The 21785-nt window shown below is 32.3% G+C and overlaps 1 protein-coding gene across 6 annotated transcripts in view; it reads right to left on the bottom strand.

Annotated features, from left to right (window-relative positions):
* The window catches only part of LOC148308485 (uncharacterized), a 408384-nt gene extending 401881 nt beyond the window's left edge, over nucleotides 1-6503 (bottom strand). For 3 of the 6 annotated variants that reach the window (XM_088261632.1, XM_088261637.1, XM_088261633.1), the window contains exon 1: nucleotides 5980-6503. In XM_088261632.1, the coding sequence (XP_088117758.1) occupies nucleotides 5980-6393 (414 nt within the window). In that variant the 5' untranslated portion in view covers nucleotides 6394-6503. The remainder of the gene's footprint in view (nucleotides 1-5979) is intronic. The other 3 variants (XM_088261635.1, XM_088261636.1, XM_088261638.1) reach the window with 1 other exon arrangement.
* Between the last annotated feature and the right edge of the window lie 15282 nt (nucleotides 6504-21785).

Here is a 21785-nt window from a genome sequence, read left to right as displayed (position 1 = left end):
AAAAACATTTTAGTTGCAACGTTCACTTTGTGTTATACTACTTAAAACACTACTTCATGACAACCGGTTTCAAAACAATCATCCATCATCAGGTCAAATCTAGACTGCCTGATAATAGAATGATTATTCCGATACCGGTAGTCATGAAGTAGTGTTTCAAGTAGTATTACAAAAGTAAACGATGAATGATAATAAGAGTACTATATAACCATCACACAAAGTTAACAATGCTCTTAATATACAAAATACATCCTAGTTGTCAGTACGTAGCCTTAGTGTTCTCCACAGATTGGATGTCCGTCGTAATTTTTACGAATGTCCCGTAATCTAGGGTTAACAAAGTCAAGGGTGATTGTAAGACGTAAGCAAGGTCAGTTTGGGCTTCGTGGAAATGGTTTTTTGACGATTTTTAATTTATTCGTTCGATCAAGTCGAAGAACACTAGTCTATAATAAAGGGTTGAGGAAGAATATGCACTTAATTACATCAAACTGCTTGAAAATGTGAATTTCATTCATTCGCACCTGTCTGGGAAGTTATCGAGGATGCTACGCATCACTAGCTAATGGGTTCATAATTGGTCCACCGGTGGACGATAATCGGGCCATGGCGTTGTTCATTCCACCCGAGCGAGTTCGTTACCTAGCCACATTAAATCAAGAGGAAAAAATGTTCGATCGTGGGATATTCTGTATGACGTTCGATATGTGAGCGGTCCCAGATTCGTGAGGTTTCAATGTTGATAAATTCTTCACAGTGTCGTCCCAATGACGAAGCTCTTAATTCAATCTCTACACTTTGTTCGTTAGTTCGTAACATTCTCGAGGAATCCGACTAATGAGGCTTAATTTAAATCCGTTCGGCCGGGATAGGTTTTGTTTCGTGGACTGGGGGATTCGAGCTGCTAATCGGACATCTCATCTAATGGACCAGTAACCAGTATCCAATAGTCGGGTGGAAACGTTTTCTCCTAATGCATTCGGCTCAAAGAGGAGAGATCCAATCAGGAGATTATTTTTGTCGTACGCAATAGCCGAGTGATGCGAGACTAATCGATAATCACACCACTAGGTTACTAGTTACGGATTGCCAGTTTGCTTACGGTTACCGGCCAAATTGCTATTACGTGTAATTAAGATTGGTTAAATATTCGTTCTCCAACATACCTACATATATGTATTTTCAATTAAAAACATGTATTGATTCTTCGGTTGGCAGTAACAAAAAATATTATTAATGTATGTATGTATATTATTCGTCCGCCTTTATAATGTATTCGTTGGCTCATTTGGTTAACATGTACGAGACCTTTGATTCAATTTTATGTTTAATTATAGTTAACATTACCTTATTTGACTTATTTAATATATATGGAACAAAGGCAAAATAAAGGAATGGGTAAATGATCAAGAGTTAATTATATGAAAATTGTAAAATGTTTATATTCTTAATTTTTCTGTTTTTTTGTGTGCATATTAGGTTAAAATCAATAAAAAAATTATTAAAAAAGAACTCCACCGACAAGACACACAAGGAGGCTTGGTGGGTCTCTGCAAAAAAATGTTCTAAATATGTAAAAATTGTGATTTAAATAAATGTATACAAATAAACAAAATTAAATAATTATATTTATTTAAAATAATTTAAAAAAATAAAAAAATAATATTGATTTAAAATATATTTATTTACACTGATATACATATACACACACATTTAGCTTAGCTCGATATACGTCCAACAATCACAGATAAAAATGTATAGCGGACTTATTACAATTGGAATCTTACAGTAAGTATGTGAGTCGTTATAGAGATATGTATGTACAGGAAAATTGGTTTTAACAATTTATTATTATTTATAGTAGCTTAAGTGATCACTTTATACACTGTGTATTATTGCATTAATTTTTGGAACTTGTGTAATTGCAATGGTCTTTAATCCCTTTCACATGTGGGTACTAATTCAATAGATTTGGAAGTTTGTCTGATTATGGCGCTATCAGTTGGATTTATTAATAAAGTATAATAGTTTGTGAAGAAAAAATTAACATACCTACATATTGCATTTTAATGTTGTTTTTATGAAATGGTCTTGGATTCCATTCATACGCGAGTATTTATAAAATACAAAACTGGGCAAAAATGAACCTTAAACAAGTATATAAGGTGATCACTTACGCTAGCTAAATGCCAGGTCAAAAGCCCTGGGACGCCCAGGCTTCTATTTCTCTAATATAAAAATGACAGACGCTTCATCTTCAAGTTAAGTGTTTTGCCTAGAATTTTCTTCACTCATGAATTCATTAAATTATAGTAACTATAAATACAAATAGTAAATCCACTCACGAGTAAGTATAAGCTAAAAAAACTTGTAAATTTGAAGCCTAAGTAGGGCCATAATAAGCGGTATTGCATTAGCCGTAACTAGATATCCGAGTCTTGTATGTTAGGTATGTTAAAAAATATTAAGTTGATACATATGTTATTTGATTTTAAACAGAGATTTGATTCTAGCGACTAAAACACAATTTTCTCACAAGTTACACGAAATAATATGAAAGTGAATAAACACCGTTCTTATTGTCTTTGAAATCGTACCTTCGAGACCCGTAATCCATCATTGTTCTTCCGTACAAAAACACACCAATCAATCAATGTTCACTAACTTTATTACAAACGAAATATAATCAGAACTGACTGACTTGCTTCGCAAGAAAACAAATTATTTTAATATACCCACGTAAAAATATGGGTAGGTAGGTACCTAATGTTATGAATTTATGCGAAAACGTTAAATTTTGTTTACATTAAAGAAAACAGTTTTTTTTTTCAAATATGGATTTTTTTAAATGATGAAACTTAAGTCATACCATACGTAAATAAGAACAGTCAGTGGTTTGGCGTTGATAGAAAAATATGTACCTACATAAAATTCAAATTCAAATTCATAGCCTTATTTCTTACTTAAGCAAAATACCTTTGCTTTATTTTTTATGAGTGCAATTTGTTAATTTCATTTAGATTAGCATTTCAATCATACTTGTAAATTACCATATAAAATTGAGTATAGTAAATAAGAGAAATGTGAAGCACCCATAAGACGATATTTTGTAAAAATGGGTAAACTAACTAAGTCACTATCACGTCGCTATAGGACCCTACACCACTCTTTCTTTGCAAACATTATTTGACTCTTCCACATTCGTCTTCTAACTCTTCCACATTCTTCCCATTATTTGACTCTTCCACATTCGTGCATGTCATATATACCCGACAATTATTCCGTCTCCTAACCCGACCACTTTCAAGTACATATTTGAAATACTTGATCATGCCTTTTTTTCCACGGTCTTATTTTGCTCCTATTTCCAACTGGCCAAAAATTATTATTATTATCATAATAATCAATAATTTATTATAAATTATAATATGATAAGTATAGCGTAACTATTATATGTATGTATGTAGTTATATATTTTTGCCCACACTAGATTATCCCTCCTGTTCCCAACACAGATTAAAATTAAAGGTTTTTTTTGGTAGAAGAAAAGAAAATCCACTTAATGATCTTTAAAATTTGTGCATAATAAGCGAGGTAAATAATAAATGCAACTCCCTTTAAAAAATCTAGTATTTTTTCTTTAAATACATAGATATTAGAATTTAAATAGTAATATTTTTTGTAACAGTATTAAACAAGTAATAAAAATAAAGGTACAAATGACATGATGTTTAAAAATACATATTCCATCTATAGACGTTACTTAGATGTATGTATGTACATATTATATCATAAATGCGTTTATTTCATAAGGAGAGTGTGGCGTTCCATCCTTTCTGCCTACCCCTGCGGGGAAATGGCGTGATGGTAGTAGTAGTAATAAGGTAATAAAGAAATATGAAAAATAATCTAAATATAAATGTGGAATAGTTTAGTTGGCTTTATTTTTATTAATGTAACTATTTTTGTAATATAATGTTTATTATTGTTAATGTAACTATTTTTTATTATATGCTTTTTTAAATGTAAAGCTTACAATTCCCGAAAAAATAAAAAAAATTGTGTAACAGATATCGCAGAAATATTTTAAAACTTCGTCTCAATTAAAGAATCACAATTCTCAAAACCCCACTGTAACTTGATTACCCCGAAATTGTCCGTAAAAGCAAAAGGCGAAATTGAATAAAATCGCATGACATCGGTGTATAAATCATCGATTGTTTAGATACAGCCGTGTGATTGTATCTAGGAAACGTCCCAAATAATAGATAAATTTCCGGCCCCTCGTAGTTATCGAGTTCGGTTACTGCAGGAGGCGACTGTCAATGCCCAGGTTGTATCAAAAGGTATTTTGCGGCTAGAAAAATTTGCGACAAACTGTTCGCTCGTGCAAAACACGAATGCCATAAAAAAATTCGCCGCAGTCGGAAAAAATCCTAAAAAGAGGAGACACGTACACAATAAAAGTAATGTCTTTCGGGTATACTATAATAAATAACGGAAAATAAACAATTAAAATTATAGGGTACTATTAAAAAAATCAGTAAAAGGCTAAATTTCATTAATTTATTCTACAATCACTTTGTGGTAATATTAATCTATTTTTAATTTAAGTTTTACTTGGTAAATAGCACTATTTCTTAAAATCTACTGTGACACATTTCATTTTCCAACATAAATTAAATTAAACTGCTTTTTTTATGTTCATATATATTATTGTTACATTTAACCGAGTCATTGCAACGCGCGTATTTTCTTAAACAGGTGAAGGTTCAAGATTTATTGACAAACGTGTTAGTACATGTTATATTTTTATATTATGTACTCGCTTTACATTTTTTCATCGTCTTTTATATAATGTGTATGTCATATAAACCTTTAATGATCGCACACTTCACCTCATGGTAAGTAATAATAAATAAAGCAGCCTCTTGCAGAAAAAATTAAATATTTGTTATTCTAACAAATAAAGCAGCCTCTTGCAGAAAACATTAAATATTTGTTATTCTATTCTAACCCTATAGCTTGTATGTATGAGAAGCAAAGACAGAGTAGTGTTGCGTTCTATTCTCTTTGGCAACCCCTGCGAGAAGCGGCTTGATAGTAAGTGAACAGTATATTTCTGTAAAATAGTTCAATTGGTATTTTATTTACGAATCTGTCGTAGTCATCTTGATGATTATAAAGTGAGTGTGGGAATAACGTATAATGTCTCTCTTCATGGGAAATTTGACAGATTTTGGTAGTTGTATGATCTCCTGGCACCATAATATACACGAGTGGTCAGTGGAGCGTTGAGGAGCTGTTCCAGATAACCGAAAATAAGGTCACATTCTCACAAGTGATACGACGACACCACATGTAGAGAAGAAGATACGATTGTGAATGAATATCGAAGTAAATAATTGGAAGAGTTTCGTCCGACCACCTGAGATGTCACAATGACAAGACACTCGCCGGAGTACGGAGCGTCAAGAAGCTGTTTCGGACTGCCCAAAATAAGGACACATTGTCACAAGCGAGGTCAACGTCGAGGGGACCCGACACGACACGTAAAGAAGATATGATTGTGAATTAATATCGAAGTAAATCATTGGAAGAGTTTCGTCTGACCTCTGTGATGTCACGATGACAAGACACTCACCGGAGTACGAAGCGTCGAGGATCTGTTTCGGATTCCCCTAAACAGAGACATATTCTCACAACAAGTAAAGAGGATATAATTGGGAATGGATAGTAAATCATTGGAGGAGTTCCGTCCGACCTCCTGTGATGTCACGATGACAAGACTCTCACCGGAGTACGAAGCGTTTCGGATTCCCCTAAACAGAGACATATTCTCACAACACGTAAAGAAGAATATATAATTGGGAATGGATAGTAAATCATTGGAGGAGTCCCGTGATGTGATGCCGGGATGACAAGCCACGAAGGAGATGAGGGTAGGCGGTAAGCTTGAGAGCAAAGTGCAGCACTCACCGGTGTGGAGTACGGCTGCAGACTGAGCCGGATGCCATCCTGGGCGAGCCGCTCCCGCAGCAGCACGCGCAGCTGCACGCGCGGTATCTTGACCAGCTCGGCCTTGCCCTCCTCGTACTCGTCCCGGTAGCGGGCCTCCTCGGGCGGCGGCTCCTTGGCCCAGTCCTGTGCGGCGGCCGCCTCCTCCAGCGTGAAGTACACGGACGCGGCGCCCTCCTCACGCAGGGTCCGCACGGACCCCAGCAGCCGCTGGCGGTGCGCCGGGTTCAGGACCCCGATGGCGTCCAGGTCGGGCTCGCCGACCTGCTTGCAGATCTCCAGGTCGTCGTAGCCGTTGTCTATGAAGCTCTCGGCGTACTGGCCCAGGTGCAGCGACCGCAGCCACTCCACCACGATGTTGCTGTTCGAAGGCATTTTTACTCTAAAACAACTAACTCACTTTACGGGATTTTGAATTTACGCACTTGCGCGCGACGAGGTGCCGCGGCGAACGCGAGCTCCCGCGCGACGGTCGGAACAACACTGGCCGAACCCGTTTCTCCCCGACTTCCCCTCCACCCTCCCCGCCGCCCTCCCCGCCGCCCTCCCTCCCGCGGGGCCTGCGCGCTGCGCTGACAACTTTTTCTTGAAAACTCTTTTTTCAGCGCGAATACCTCTGATAATTTTTATCGTTGTCATTAACTTCATCAAGGTCAGCTCGCTTTAAATAAAGGCGTGACTTTGCAAATAATTGAGCTCACATTATGCCTCCCTGATAATCTTATGCTTACTTATATAATACGCCTTTATCGCGAGATCTTCGGTTCAAGTTATCTGCGAAAGCTCACGCGTGTTCGAAAGGTAACGAAGCTTTATGGAAACTTTTGGTTTAAATCGTTGGAACACTGATTTATTAAAAAAAGTGATCTTTATGTAGATTTGAATATGGAGCATATTTTTTGTATATTAAAAGCATCGTTAACTTTTTGGTATCGTAAAATAACACTTTCCTTTTCAATTATATTTAACTTTGCGTAGTACCTGTTAAAAACACTACTATTTGACTGCCAATTTTTAAATAACCATTCCATCATCAGGTCCAATGTAAACCCGATGATGAAATGGCTATCCCGAAACCATTAGTAATAAAGTAGTGTTTTTCAGTGGTATTACACACATTTATCGATGAATGATATGGAGAGTGTTATGTTGTTTGCCCTTTTCATTATTTTATTTTTAACCCTGGATTAATTATTATAACCCTTAAGATAACAACTGCATAGGCCATAATAGTTATCACCATTCAATATTTAACTGTTTTCAATCAAAGATAGGTGAAATGAATAGGTTATTGATCATTATGCGATTTAAATATATGAAGTAAACTTTTTTTAAACGCAGCGGTGAACAGGGAACTGCATTCGATTGACGTGGTGCTATCTTAATTGTAGTTATATGAAGGAAACGTGATCACTCTAGATTATTTGATATACTAGAAGGATATATTCAATGGGTAATGTAAGTGAAGGAGCTCAGGGCACTTACTATTATATGGAAAATAAAACGTAAAAGTAAGAATTAAATCTCTCCTTATCGTTCATCGTTCACTTAAAAATTATGAATAATAAAGGGAGTGTTATGTTATCATGCCACAAAGTTATTAATGCTTTTAATTTGCCAAAAGTTAAGAATTGTTCCTTACAGCTATTTTTCCGTAGAACAGCTATATTACAAAATAAATTTATTAATCTTATTATCCCATTTTACAAAAAAATAACTAATAGGTAGATACCATTTTATTCTTGAATTTCTAAGAAAACTACCGAGTAAACAGGCCTTTTTACAGGTGAAATAGAATCTCATTTAAGTTTTAGACACAAAATGAGAACTGAAAATCATTTTCACGAAATTGGATTGTCGGAGAGACATTTTTATTATTCTTAAAAATCATTTATCATTGTTTTTATCCATTTATTTCTGGTTCTCAGGCTATTTTAAAGAACTCATTATTTCACCGATTTGCTTTAAATACTGTAACGACGACTGGAGATTGTAGGATTACTTTTTTTTAATGTATTCAACTTTAAATTTGGTAAATAACATTGTGTATGACAAAATTGAGTCAGCGATAGTAATAACCCTCGATTTAAAATTCTGAATTTAACAAGATATTAACATGTCGTCGTGTTGGGGAAACAAGGTTCTATCTAACACATTTAGGTATTTTCACATTTAACTCTTTCTCTATTCAGATTTGAATTTCGGTTCGATCTGTATAAAAATTACGACAAAAAACCAAATCAATCATCAATAATTCAAAGGGAAACAAAGTTCATTCTGTTGTTATGAAATATCAATTAATATTTATATTTTTAATGACCAAATTAATATTTTGGTCATCTAAGTGACTGCAACAAGGTTCTATTTGAGATAGAACGTTGGTGTATTGTATTATTTAAATAATTTTGAAAAATCTCAAGGTTACAAAGTTCTATTTGAACTTTTTTTACTTGAAAATTATTTATTATTCCAACTTTTCTAAAAAATGTTGCATTCAATTTGCTTTTCGGTTCGGTTTAATCATATTATTAAAATAAAAAATAAGTATTTATGTAGAATATTAGAGAAAACATGATCTAAGATTTCAACCACTCATATCTCAAAACTATAAGGAATCCACATAGAACCTTGTTTCCCCAACACGAAGATGTGGCTAATAACTTCATACATTTTATCATATAATATGTACATATATGTTAGTGAATACCTTCATTTATTGTAATATTTTTATTTTATTTTATTTCTTCCAAAAATTTATTATTGTTACAATGTTTACAAAATGTTGGTAATAAGCAATGATTTACGGTTTACTGGCGCAATCAAACGTCATCAATTTTTATTTATTTTTTGCTTTTTGTCTCAAACTTTATTTTCTTACTCTGTCTGACTCACTGATTATTATCAGAATTAACTGATTACACACCCTATCTACATGCAGTAAAAAAATCCATGATTTTGTTTGAAGTATGTATCATCCATTTATACGTAATATTTTTCCAGTACATGATCTTTTATATTAGACACCCATTAGCGGTTTTTATTATACATACGTTAAAAGTATGCAGTATGCAGGTGTTTGCTTCAATAATAATGTATTGGTAAGATTGCTTAGCTAGCATGCTGAAGGTCCCGGGTTTGATTCCCAGGGGGAGGCAAAATTAATATTAGAAATATCTCAATATTAGATTTAATAATATTATTATGGACTGCTACCAGGTCTGTTTATCTCTTCAGGTAATTAACAACTGTATACATCTTTTTAATTTTATATATATATATATATATATATATATATATATATATATATATATATATACATACATATATAAATATATATATAAATATATATATATATATATATATATATATATATATATATATATATATATATATATATATATATATATATATATATATATATATATATATATATATATATATATATATATATATATATATATATATATATATATATATATATATATATATATATATATATATCAATAAAGTACTTCACCTTGAAGTCTGTACTTTCTCAGCATTTCTTCTCCATGTTGTAATGGATAAATTTAAACGTTGTGTTTCACTCTCTCTTGCTGCTCGCTGATAGTATTTGAAGGAGACGTGTATTTACCAGTGCTTACTATTTGTTATTTTATTTTTATTTTATTTTTATGTTATAAGACTTGTTTTTTTATTGGTGTATTCATTAGTGTATTTTTATATTAGATAGTATATAAATGTATTACGTTAAAGGCTTAAGCCGTTCAATGGAAAAATAATATGCTCTTAGAGGTCAGTTACGCGAAGATTTACAGTGCCTGTAGCCCCATTCTGACTATCCTCCACACAATGTGTATGTAGCGCGGTTCGAGGGAAGAGCAAACAAAATGGAGCGGCGCAATCACGAATCACGTACTTGCTTAAAACTAACGAAGATAAGTTGACGCGGGCTCTCACACCGAAATCAGGAGTCCCCTAAGTTGGCCGTGCTACCCTGACTGCCCCGACTACCCTGGCTACCCTCCCCTCCACTCACGTCTGTTACAGCGGACGTGTATGAGCCAGTCTAGCGCTAAAGGGTAACATGGAGCTTCTTGGAGAATTGGACTGCTGGGCGGGGGTAATTTTCGACATTTTGAGGCGATAACATAAAATTGTGCGTATTTGTTTTGTATAAAATTTAAAAAATACCGTTTTGGGTGGTTTAAGTGATTACTTCATACAGTGTGTAACGTTCACCATTATACCTTTGATTGAACAGCCATATTACACAAATAAAATACTATATCGCTCACTCCTTTCAACAACGTCATATCAAAAATCGTCAATGTTCAGTTGTGCTTGTTTTCGGAATGCCTAGAAAATGTTCTGTATCCTAGCAAAAGCGGCAAATTTTTAATTTAATATTTACCCACTACGGGGCAGAAAGTGTTGTTTTTGCATTTTGATGAAAAGGTGTTGTTTAATTTATTTTTTAAATGGAGAAAATTTATTTTTTCAAGTGGAGAAAAAACATTCAATTTTTCCCTAAAAAGATCTGCTGCACAGTAAAAAGTTCAATAAGTGGCTTACTATTTATTTTTAATATGTTTTATTTTACTCTTAATCTTTAAAAACGATCTTCCGGAAAACAAGTTTTTTTTATATAAATGACGTTGTTGAAAGGAGTGAGCGATATGTGGAGGTCCTGACCAAAACGTTACATTTCTATTATAAATGATTTAAGTAATCAGGAATTCTTACTTTTAAAATTGTTTCGTTTTGGTGCGATTTAATGTTTTCATATTGGTGTAATTAAGATTTCGATATAATACATTAAAGTGAACAGATTCGTATTTAAAGAATTTTTTGTGCAATATTTGAAATGAGATTTTTTTGTTAGGACCTCAACATAAAGGTTCCTAACGTGTAACGTGTACCATATACCTACTCGTGCAAAGGTAGCGACAGGGGATGTTTCAAATATCTTCAAATGCTTAACATACTTATATGGTTGTTAGTGTTTTTACCATAATATGCTCCTAATAAGAGTATCTAAAAGAGCTGTGTATAGAGCCTCTCAAATACAACTCTAAAAAGACTAAGGTTCACATATGGTGTTTGAAAATGGTGTAGAATGCATTAAAACACGTGTCACAATAGATTTTAAAAAATAGTGATATTTACTAGGAAATTTTAAATTAAAAATGGGTACGAATTTTATTAAAAATATCTGTATAAATGCTTATTGCTCATAATAGCTTACATTAGCCTTTAGTTTCGAAGGGATAAGAAAAATATAAATGTAAGTATGTGTTATCATAAAATATATGTCTTGTATACCTTATGCCTATCAGACTACCTAGAGGTTCACATATAATAAATTGCGTAGAGGAAATGGTTTTACAAGACTACTTTTATAAAAAAAGGTATTGGTAAAGTCTCTGTATTACATTTTTGAAGAGTGTTTTTGAGAAATGAAATTTTTAGGTCAAATTAATTGGAAATTTGAACATTTATTAAAGTATCGAAGGATATAATATATTTCAAAATATTACTTCCTTTTATAATATTTACTACGTAAAACATAAAAATGGATAGATTTTACCACAAAATGAGGTCCCGAGATTCTCAGACTTCTATCTTCTTTCGTACTAAAAATTAAAAAAAAACGATAGTCGCTTGATCTCAAGTTGAGACACCTATAATATTGATGTATCATCCGTAGAGTGAATAATCTCGTATTCGATAGAATAAATAATAATAAAAAATTGCTAATCAATCCCATTTGGAGTGATAGATATATCGTTTTACTGTTTAGATATCTTCGCGATAAGGTGTATCCGTGAGAGATTGATGTAAGAATATCAAATTAATCAGACACGAAATGGGGTGTTCTATTCACAGCGGAGAACGCCTCAGAAAATAAGAGAGGGATTTCATACGAGCAATAAATTGTAACCGAACCGATTTTATTACGATTTTCGTGTAACAGAGTTGTGCTAGATTTCGCTGGCCTTTTACGGTAAATGGAAAAAAATCTAATCTATATATAATACCAATGCGCTGATTCGATCGCCTCTCTGCCCATCTTTGATTAATTTTTAATTTTATCATCTTGCCAATGTTTAATGGCTTCAAGCGTAATTGTTTAATTAGTAAGCAGAACGTTGCTAGAACTTGCTTTTCCTAGATTCGGTAATATAATAATAGTCCAACGTCTGTAATGTACAACCGTACTTTACCCGAGCTTAATTGCCCCTAATTAATTTTTATCTTCCTAAGGAAAGTAATTTAAATTAGCGTGAATATTATTCCTGTGTAGAGTCATGAACGAAATATTTTGAGATGTTTTGTTTTTAATTACATGTCGTTCAATGAAGATTCGTTTTTCAATACTAAAAGAATAATAATATATTAATATTTCCCACCCTAAGAATATATTGAGGACCCCATCGATAGATGCGTTGTTAACATGATCGTTAATAATTTAAGTGTGAAATGTCAGGAATTATAGTATAGTAGAGAGCATACAGATGAAATAAGTAAATAAGCCTAGGGAAGAAAAGTGGAAACTAGTTTTTATCGAATTAAAAAAAAAATAACTACAAAACCTCAACATTCAGAGGCTTGTCTGCAGGTAAAATAGTAAAGATAGGGAAAGTGGCTGTGAAAAACACATCACAGACATCCAGACCAATTGAAAAAAAGATCTTACTTCAATTTATTTTGCAATGGGCAACAATCGAATCCGCGACGACAGTTTCACAGACGAGGGTCTACCCAACTACGCTACGGTGTCTATCTTAACATATGTAATTGGGTACAATTTTACACTATCCTCTTCCCAATATAAATCAAAATTGAATAAAATAAATATTCAAACACAAATTTTTCTTGAAAATGCTGTGAAAATCAAACAATTAAACCAACAATGAAATAATCGTCCATCGGAAATACGTAGTAGAATGTTAGATATAAAATTATTTAGATAAAAATATGCAAAAGTTAATACAAATATATGCACCTAAGTTAGGAAAAGCTGAAGTTAAGATAAGATATTCTTAGATAGTTTTTCAAATCAGACAACTTTTGCCATAGAAGCACCATTATTTATAAAGTCTTTCCCGTAGATGACAAGTTATAATTCAACTTGTTACCATCAATAATGGAAAATTTGGGAAACTCGTGCTCATATCATAACAGTTTAATATTTCATCAATTTTCTGGGAAAACTTTCCTTTAATTACCATTCAAACCTTCAGATTGTTTTTCGCACGAGGAATTATTTCAACGGATTCCATTAAATCAATTTCAATTTAACCAGGAAAATATGGAATCTGCCCAAACTTCAAGGACGTCATTTTGAATTAGCTGAAAATGTACATTTCCCGCATAACTATTTCTGTAGGGGTACGAAGTATGAAACCGAAGTTTCGGGGAAGAAAGGGAATTGTACTAGTTTTGACAATTAACTTGTTGAATTAATTATTTATAAGTTTTGAGTTTAATTTGTAGAACTCCATATTAATTTAAGTTTAAATGTTAAAATCAAGCACTGATTTTCAGAGTTTAATAAATTGTATTTTATTGTTAAAAACAATAAAAATAAGAAATATTTTCATAAGTAAGAAAAGCCAAAACAAGGAGAAACAATTGTAATAAATTTTTATTTGTGTATTTTTGATAGAAAAATTCAATTTCTTAGACTCTAAAAATGAATGTTTCATTTTAATATTTAATATATAAATTATTGAAATATGTTCATTTTACCGTTAAATTTATATTACATTCTTCTTCAACAGACTTATGTAAAAATAAGTGTACAACTACGAGTGACCTAGTCATTTATCTTGTACACAACATTTAGAATGTGTCCAAATACTTGTTCACAAAAAAATATTGTGAATAGAATTACGGGTCAAATAATAATCTGCATAAAAAGGGAGATACCTGATAATCATGTTTTCAGTTGTCTCCCAGTATGTGAAATAATCTGGTAAGGATCTTACATACATCAAAATAAATAAATATCTGATAAATAAAAGGATTTTTTTAATCCAACCTTAGATGGCTTCAGTGAAGTCACACGTAAAGCCTAACGAGATTTATGATGTATGTAGGAGTTCTAAAAACTTAAGAAATGTGGTTGCCTATCATGGGTAGAATATGATCACTTGACCAGCCTTTTACAGGTCACAAGTCACACATAAATGCCCAGATTTCCATATGCTTTATCACCTATGTAGAGAAGATGAAAATAAAACTTTTTCACCATTTTACACCTACTTTTGTTTCTTTATCTATGGTTAGATGTCAAAATGAAAATATTATTTTTACTATATAAAATTCAGATCCAGAAAGAAATGAGAATATAAAATTTAAAAGAAAATACAAAGACAAAAAGACGCGCATTTTTCAATGCAACATTACATCAAATCTTTAAATCAATCAGTAATTCAAGAATTGAAGAAAAGGAATAGTTACGTTTTTATTAAGATAGATATTAAGACTTGAAAATAAAATTTTACATACCCTTCGATTATTCCTACTCCTGAACTGACCACTCAGAAGTATTTGAAATACTTGTTCATGCCGAGTTTTTCTCGGTCTTCTTCTGTTTCTATTACTAAACAGGCGAACGGGCGAAAATTGTTTGAAACGACAGATTGGTGTAGCGTTCTATTCTCTCTATCCCTGCGGGGAAGCGGTATTATAGTTATGATGGTTAGTTAGTATTCATATTATGTATTTTTTGACATCTCATCAAAGATGAAGAAGAATATGGAAGTCTGGGCATTTACGGGACTGACTACCGTCATAGGCTGGTTTAAGTGATCACTTTACACACGCGTAAAATTCACCAATTCTACCCATTATTGACAACCACACTATTCAAATTCTTGGAAGTTCGATATGCATGAACCAATTTAGAAACCTTGTTCTTGAATCATTAGAACTTCATTAGAGACATCTTTTGGTGAGATATAAAGAAGCTTTTTACTGAGCAGAAAATCTTATATTAGTATGTGAGTATTTAGTTATTCAGTTTATTTTTTTTTACATCAAGGGATTTTATGCTGTTGCGAAAACTGGTGTGACCACCCTCACCCTCATAACACGTACAACCGTCATTAGTTGAGGAAGAAGGCTGAGTAAGATAGCGAGCGAGGGAGACAAAACGATTCGAATATAATATCACATGAAACAAATATTTCACTCTCAGCCTTCATCCATCATCACACGGACCGAATTGCTCCTGCCATGAGACCTGTGCGATGATACTCCTTTTTTACAAGTACGAAAATCCAAAACATGCTCAAAAAACTACTACAACACGCTACATTTTTTTTTATATACAAAGTTACAATGAAATATATTTTTCTCATTCATATGCTAGACATTTCCAGTTTTAACATATCGCTCACTCCTTTCAAGAACGTCATAAATCAAAAATCGTCAATTTTCAGTTGTGCATGTGTTCGGAATGCCCAGAAAATGTACTATATCAGAGCAAAAGAGGCATATTTTTAACTTAATATTTACCTGCTACTGGGCAGAAAGTGTTGTTTTTGCATTTGAAGAGAAGGTATTGTTCAATTATTTTTTGGAAAAAACTAAATATTTTTCAAATGGTGTCATAAAAGCGCTTTATCTAAGAAAGAAAATAAAAGATCTTTATTATTATTTTTATCATTTAATTAATTGATCTTTTACTTATCGAAACACGTGCCACAGTAGATTTTAAGAAACAGAGGTAAGTATGTACTAAGTAAAACATTAATCAAAAATGAAAAAACTATTTTTGGATGTGAATATTTTGCCCGCATATCTGGCCATGCTGATTTGTCACGTCTATGGTGAAAAAAGGATAATTCAATCGGCGCACAATCAATCGTGAAGCAATCAACACTCCCTAACAATTCAGTTCAGATGGTCTCAAAGCACTCCCTGACGTATTAACAAAAATACTCGGACGTGAGAGGAAATCCAGCAATAACGCTACACTCCTCTAATACGGTGGAGGCTAGTGCGTGCAAATATTGTATAACTACCTTCATATTTTATCACGGTATTGCAATCTAGAGACTACTGTTGTGGCAATGTTGTCAAAAATTAAAGAGTTTCTCTGTTTGTAATTCAACTCGCCTATAAAAAAAGGATTATTAAATTAAATTAGTCCGCCTCCATAGTGTAATGGTCAGCACGCTCGATTACCGTTCTGGAGGTCCTAGGTTCGATTCCCAGGGGGGGTCAAATAAATATGATTTTGAAATAAAAAGTGATTTTTTCACTCTAATATCTATTCAATATTACCCTGGACTGGTACTTGAAGCGGAGGGCTGATCACCTTTCCTTCGTGTGTTAACGATCAAGATAATACTGTGTTTATATAATGCAGTGCCCTATGCACCATTAAGGTGCGGATAAGGGTTTGAATGAATGAATGAAATTGAATTTATGTACTCACTTGCCTGTGTTAATTATAAAAATAATAAATTTAAGCAAGTACTCTTAATTTTCATTAATTAATTCGGCAGTCACTTTGTGGTAAAATCTATCTTTTTTTAATTAAAGTTTGACATTAAAAAAATGGACAGATTTAAAAAATCTGTCCATTTTTAATAAATAAATAAATAAATTTATATAAGGAACAGCTCCTACCCCCTCTTCAACCTTCAACGTCCCAAGGACCCAACTCCAAAATTTAGAAATAGCTTCACATACGGTGTTTGAAAATTATGCGGAATGCATCGAATTACGTGTCACAGTAGATTTTAAGAAATAGTGGTATTTACTAAGGTACTCTTACATTAAAAAAAGATTTCTTGCTTTTAGAACTTTTGGAAGGATTAAAATTGACTGCTCAAATATGTTTGACATCATAAAACTTATATAACTATATCTTTAGTAAATCGCTATTCATTTCACAAAATACCGTTTGTAAATCTATTTATGTTTGCAACATTTTGAGTGTGTCCAAATACTATAGTATTTGGACACACTCAAAATGTTGTAAATAAATTATCTGGTCAAATTATAAGCTTAATAATAAAAATGAATATGGTATTTTCTGGCGTTTCTCATGTGTGTGATTATAATCCAGGATTCGGATCTCACATACTAATATAAGAGTTTCTGCTTAATAAAAAGCTTCTTTACATCTCACCAATAGATGTCTCTAGTGAAGTTCTAGTGATTCATGAACAAGGTTTCTAAATTGGTTCATATATATAGAACTTTCAAGAATTTCAGTAGTGTGGTTGTCAATAATGGGTAGAATTGGTGAATGTTACACGTGTGTAAAGTGATCACTTAAACCAGCCCATGACGGTCGTAAGCCCCGTAAATGCCCAGACTTCCATATTCTTCTTCATCTTTGATGAGATGTCAAAAAAATATATATATATATTTATGTTTGTATATTTAGTTCCATTTTAAGGTTTTTACTAAAACATACGAGTTTTGTACAGATTAAAAAAATCATACAATAGAGATGTGTGTTTCACAAATAACAAAGATACTAATTTTCAAGCTACTTTATACAAGTTTTACCATGAATGCTTTTCCAATCTATCGACTTTTGGAACTCAAAAATATACCAGATGTGTTTCGATTATTCGCTATTCATTACTTGAACAAAGATTCTGGATGTAGCATAAATGGACATCCACGTGTTCAACTATCAAAAATATGTTCTCCCATGAGGCACAATTGTTTCATGGTCGAAACAAATATCCTGAAAGGATAAAATTCCTGAATGACGTCATCCCTGCTGATTTAACGTACGTTCTGGATTGTCATTCAGTACCTTGATAATACTTTTTATAAGATAATAAAAATACATGTTTAATACAATTTAATTCAATTTCCATACAATTCAATATTATCTTTTTAGTTGCGGTGAGCCTCTCCAAAAAGAGACTGGCCTCTTGTGCTTGAAGAGTGACATTTTTTGTTGTTTGATTAATTTGAATTCTTTTCAATCAGCAAATTTTATCATTTACAACGTAGGGTACCATTCATCAATATTTCCTTTTTTTAAAATATTTGATAGACTTACACAAATATATTGGATGATTTGTTTACTAGGGCATAATGTTGGGAGAATAATAAAATATAACCCTTTATATATTATTCATTCGGATTGACATCAGATTTGATTTCAGCATTGACAAAGAAATATATTGAGTGAGGCTTTTTTATTTACCAATATTCCTTACAATTGAAATATGAGAGGATTTTATGTAAATATTGAGTAAACACGTCATATTTATTTATTCGGGTGACAATAAACGAGTATAAAAATAATCGATCGTTTTTATAAAAGTTATGAACACAGTTTAATTTACAATTTTAATGAAAATGTTTAATTCAAATTCATTTTAACTCATAATTTTTATTTATAACCTTGTATTTTTTTAAAGTTTTTCAAGCGTTGTTATAAACGTTAATTAGTTAAAGTAACCCTAAAAATACAATTAAAAAATGTTTTTGTTTTTCTAAATCCTTTGAAAATTCTAAGCTGAATCTTAGTAAGAAATAAAATATGTACTCACGTGTGAGAGATAATAAGCTACAATACTTGAAATATGTATTATTTAAAGTTTAATGTTAAGCGGACGTTCCTCACTTCTTCGTAATGAAAAATTTATACCAGCGCCATCTGTTGTTCAATGTACGAAATAAAAACGGAGTCAGTTTGGAAATACTATTTGGTGAAATAATACGTTGAGTTTTATCTAAATTCAAACTAAACAAGGCGACCATCAATTATTTTGTAATACGTAATATGTTATATATAGACATATAAGTCATTTAGGGACTTTTTATTTGTAACTATTTTAACTTGTGTTAAAAATAAATTTTAGGTTGCCTTCATGTAATTGTCAGAATGTAATGGTTCATGTAATGGTTCACGTAGTTGCCTTCATGTCAGAGGAAGACCGATAAAAACATGGCACGATCAGGTATGCCAAATACTTGAAAGTGGTCAGGTTAGGAGTTGTAACAATCGGCGGGTATGTATGAGGAGATGCATGAACGTGGAAGAGGCGAAGAATGTTTGCAAAGACAGAGTGGTGTGGCATTGTATTCTCTCTGCCTACCCCGGCGGGGAAGCGGCGTGATGGTTAGTTAGTGAGTTTTTTTTTTCATGTAATTGGCGATCAAGCTAACTCCGATGCGTTACCCTATACAACGTCTATGAGCGGATAAGATTAAAAAAGATGTGGTATATAATAATATCCAAGTAATATATACTATCTTCCTTTTAAAAAATATACACATATTACAGATATATAAAAAAATATACAAATATATAAATTTTGGTTTGATGCTAATAATATATATTTTGTAAACAGTCACGAAAAAATCTATGCAGACCGTACGAAAACTATTCTCTACCTGTGTGGATCTGTTAGCCGATCACATACAAAATTTAACAGTTAACTACGTAGTATTTAAAACTTTTAATTAACATATGAGCTTTAATTTTAAATGATTTTGAAATGAGTTGTCAGTCAGTATTATTTAAGTTAATGATACAAGTTATTTTTTCATATTATTTTTTGACATCTCATCAAAGATGAGGAATAATATGTCCGTCCGTATATGACCGTCATAGGCTGGTATAAGTGATCATTTTACACCCGTGTAAAATTCACCAATTCTACCCATTATTGACAACCACACTACTCCAATTCTTGGAAGTTCTATACATATGAATCAATTTCGAAACGTTGATCTTGAATCACTTCAAACATCTATTGCATTTACATTTGTCGTCAGCCCCGTAAATGCCCAGACTTCCATATTATTCTTCATCTTTGATGAGATTTCAAAAAATAATATGAAAAATAACTCTTATAATTCGAGATAATCCAGATTTGCTTTCGAGTATTTGGACACACTCAAAATGTTGTAGATGCAAGTTAGAAAAAATATTGATATTTAACTCTTTTGTTGACCAAATGTAATTAAAAGTTATCTTTGTATTTTACGAAATTAAAACATTTAATTCCGCATGCATTCGATGTCCAAAACAGATACATTAATAATCATTGCATTTCCAACAATGCAGTTCTACAAAATTAAAAATCAAAATAAAATACACCTTTTCAAGGGTACATGCGAATATAATTTTTAATTACTCTCGAACCCTTCTATAGATTTGATTCAACGAATTCCCAAAATATGTACCTACACAAGCATTTTCTGATAGGCGGAGAGCCTTCAAATCACAATGTCGATTGAAAATGAGTGTGGCTGACATATGTCCTTCAGTACACAAGTGTCCTATTTGTGGGTCGCGCAGTTCAATAAAAAAATCCCTTTTTTCCGCTATCGAATATCAACCTAAAGTTATAACGTAAATTTTAAACGGTCGAGCAATAACCAGCCCGGTCGGATTGAACTGTTTTGTTTTAATGGCTGAACTTTTCCAAAACGACCCTATTACGTAAGTTTGAGATTAAAAATTTATTTTGCCATTATCGCTCCACTTTGTTTGAGGCGAGAATTCGGGAATTTTCGGGTACTTGGCGCCAAACGAATTAAAAAAGTGATCTGAAGAAACGGAAATTTGTAAAAAATTAAAACTTTCTTATCGTTGTGATCACACTCCGCTGTGCAAAAGATGTAAAAACATGTTACAATAATACTTTCTTATTCATTTAGGGGCTGTTGTCAGGTTGATACATACATATCTGTGCCTGTTTTATCAATTTGTTTGCATATTGCAGCTGTCTAGTTCACAAATCACTCACTTTCTCGCACACCTGTCAAGAACGTCATAAATAAAAAATTTCATTTTTCAGGAGAACGTCTTTAAAGTTTAAAAATATAATACAATGTATTAAAAATAAATATCAAGCCACTTATTGAACTTCTTACTGTGCAACAGATCTTTTTAGGTAAAACCTGAAGGTTTTTTCTCCATTTGAAAAATATTTAGTATATTTAAAAAAATAGTTAAACAATACCTTTTCTTCAAAATGTAAAAACATCACTTTCTGCCCTGTAGTGGGTAAATATAAGTTAAAAATGTCCTTTTTGCTGGGATATAGTACATTTTCTGGCCATTCCGAACACATGCACAACTGAATTTTTCCAATTTTTTATTTATGACGTTCTTGAAAGGAGTGTGCAAAATGTCAAATATGATTGACATACATAATTATTAGGCAGGTAGGTACCTGTATTTGAAATGTATTAAAAAAAATTAGTTATATTTTGCAAGTTTAAAGTAGTTTTAGTCGTAATCTTCTCGATTATCCCTAGTTCAGCTTTATAGTCCTTTCTAAAATTTGTAAGAAATTAATAATTTAGTAAAAATCACATTTTTGAGCTATCACAGCGCGCCATATCGTTAATCTTGAGCTTAAGTAATCTCTTACTATTTGATCCTCGATTTTAACGTATTTAGGGATACTAAAACATCTTAGGAATATCTACTAATAAGTGAGTTCTTCAGAGAATCAGTGGTCTTCTTACAAAGGTCGAGTATGAAAGCCGAGAGTACTCCATTATGTTCCGGGTCGAAGATCCGGAGTTGGATAAATTTCACTTCCGCAAAATCATCTTAAAGCTCTCGTCTACCTATCAAAAATTTCAAATTTAAATTGCGATTCGCTCATCTTTGTAGCTTTTATTCTTAAGTTTACTTACTTTGAGTCGTCGAGGATGTCCAAAATGATTTTTTGATTTGATTTAAAATCAGTTCGCAACAATCTTTACATGTTGATATCTCAACATAGATGAAGGAAAATATGGAGTCTGAAAGT

Source organism: Brachycentrus maculatus, unplaced genomic scaffold (genome assembly GCF_059751285.1).
Source record: "Brachycentrus maculatus isolate JH-2025_06_01 unplaced genomic scaffold, ASM5975128v1 h1tg000162l, whole genome shotgun sequence".
In the NCBI taxonomy this organism is placed as follows: domain Eukaryota; kingdom Metazoa; phylum Arthropoda; class Insecta; order Trichoptera; family Brachycentridae; genus Brachycentrus; species Brachycentrus maculatus.
This window is presented reverse-complemented; position numbering and strand designations above follow the sequence as displayed.